We start from the raw sequence: 2,425 nt of genomic DNA, 5'->3' as shown, positions 1-2,425 counted from the left end.
GACAGTTGCAGTAAAAACTAGCACCAAGGACAGACAGCTGCAGTAAAAACTAGCACCAAGGACAGACAGCTGCAGGAAAACTAGCAACAAGGACAGACATCTGCAGGAAACTAGCACCAAGGACAGACAGCTGCAGTAAAACTAGCAACAAGGACAGACATCTGCAGTAAAACTAGCAACAAGGACAGACAGCTACATGCAGTAAAACTAGCAACAAGGACAGACAGCTGCAGTAAAACTAGCACCAAGGACAGACAGCTGCAGGAAAACTAGCACTAAGGACAGACATCTGCAGGAAAACTAGCAACAAGGACAGACAGCTGCAGTAAAACTAGCAACAAGGACAGACAGTTGCAGTAAAACTAGCACCAAGGACAGACAGCTGCAGTAAAACTAGCACCAAGGACAGACAGCTGCAGGAAAACTAGCAACAAGGGCAGACAGCTGCATGCAGTAAAACTAGCACCAAGGACAGACAGCTGCAGTAAAACTAGCAACAAGGGCAGACAGCTGCATGCAGTAAAACTAGCACCAATGACATATAAAAGCTGCCACAGATAACTATGTACTGCTGTTTTGTAATTACAATGTACGTGTACACACAACACAGATTAGATCATACCTTGATCAGACTATGATCAAGCTCAATGTCCTCAGTGTCTTCATCCATTTCACCAACAAAGATGTCATTGATCATCACCTGTAACACATGGCATCTATCAGTCAGGCATGGCTGTGTCTTGTCATCAGCAATTATAACAAACTTATAATTATCTGAGTATGCAAACATAATAAAAAGTAAGATTATCCGAGGTAAGATTAACTGAGGTGTAAGGTAAAGGATGAATGGCGTACCCTCTAGCAGTCATTGAAGAAAGAACAGTTCCATTAGCTAAGGTTTACAAGTTGAGTTCAAACCACGAGATATTAAAGAGTGATATTAGTATTGTACTATGCCATTCACCATGTTTTGTTGAGTTGGGTGAACTTGTATTGTGTGCATATAGAAAACAACACAGTGTATTACGTATCACCCATGGTACCAGCATGACTGCGGGCCAAAGGCCGTTGGGCAATCTGACCCACGGAAAGGCTGGTACCGAGGTGATGAGCTATATGTTGTATTACATTTATGTCATAAACAACCTAGAAAACAGACATTTCAATGCAAAATGTGCCCAAAATTTGGTGTCCAGAGGCAAAAAATTGTAACAATTCAAATGTCCAAACCTAGTATTCAAATTTTTGAAACCAGCGCATGTGAAATGCATCCTTTTGAAAGCCAATGAGATAACCAAATGTGATAATGCTAACACAACCAAAACACCTGTATCAAACGTTATCATGGCCTGTGCATAATATAAATTAATATAAACGCAACATTCTACTGTGAGGCATCATGTCATGGCAGAAACAGACATTACCAGTGCTCGATCCCTGACGACACCTTTCACTGTTAGCCTCTCAGGCTTCTGGTTTACTGTTGCTGTATACAGCATGTACCCATAACCAAGACCATGGACATTCTGTTGGGTGGATGATATTGGCTGGAATAAACAAACAAATGAAATCAGGTAGAACATATAGTATTGTGCCTGTGTGAAAACCTGTAATGTATTGTTCATTGTACTTCCACAGAGTGTCATGTTCGGACATTTAAGGATGGACATTCCATCTATAGTTTTCTAATGTTGTATCAGAAAAAACATTGTCTGCAACAGGCAAAATTATCATGCAACATTGACCAAACAATGAAATCTGTGTTTCTTTTGACAGGCTGGTGTGGTTATTAATTAAGCCATATTATATTATCTTCATGTATTACAAAATAATTGAACCTCCTCCACCAAATAGACAAAGAAATGCTTAAAATGGCAGTCACAAATAGACATTAAAAGTATTTCTTTTTAATTAAGAAAGTTACAAAAGGAATTTGGCAATACAGTAAAAACTGCCCAAGACCACTCAAGGGACAGGTGGTCACCATGTAGACAGGATTTTTTTTCAACCAAAGTGCATCCAATGTGAGATTGTGTGTTCTCACCTGCTCCAGGAGTGGAAGAACTTTATCCAAAGGTAATGCCTTGGTCACAGTTGTTCTTCCTGCAAAGATAAAATGCACATCATGGAACTGATCATACATGTAGATGAAACATCTGAAAACCCATCATACATCCGAAAAAAGGGAAAGGATACAAGAGTTTATTTTAACACAACCAAACTATTTACCTTGCTGACGTTTCGGTGTCTGTCGGACTATATCTAACAGTGTATCCAACTGAATGTATCTACCAATGTTCAGAAGAAAAGTGTCAAATCTGATAAAACACACCAGGAATTGATACAGAGGGGTGCAGCATTTTAAGATGTCTTGTTGGATTTTGTAGTAAGGCCAAACTGGTAATTTTTATCGATGACATCCTTT

The 2,425-nt window shown here is 39.4% G+C and overlaps 1 protein-coding gene across 1 annotated transcript in view; it reads right to left on the bottom strand.

Annotated features, from left to right (window-relative positions):
- Positions 1–2,425, bottom strand: part of LOC109469990 (beta-galactosidase-1-like protein 2) — a 28,548-nt gene that overhangs the window by 17,167 nt on the left and 8,956 nt on the right. Inside the window, exons 13-15 of the mRNA XM_019768756.1 lie at positions 2,045–2,103; positions 1,425–1,547; positions 623–700 (exon numbers count right to left, since the gene is read on the bottom strand). Of these exons, the coding sequence (XP_019624315.1) occupies positions 623–700; positions 1,425–1,547; positions 2,045–2,103 (260 nt within the window). The remainder of the gene's footprint in view (positions 1–622; positions 701–1,424; positions 1,548–2,044; positions 2,104–2,425) is intronic.

This window comes from Branchiostoma belcheri, unplaced genomic scaffold (assembly GCF_001625305.1).
Source record: "Branchiostoma belcheri isolate BF01 breed outbred unplaced genomic scaffold, Haploidv18h27 scaffold214, whole genome shotgun sequence".
In the NCBI taxonomy this organism is placed as follows: domain Eukaryota; kingdom Metazoa; phylum Chordata; class Leptocardii; order Amphioxiformes; family Branchiostomatidae; genus Branchiostoma; species Branchiostoma belcheri.
The sequence above is the reverse complement of the archived record's forward strand: the minus strand, read 5'-3'. Positions and strand labels throughout refer to the sequence as shown.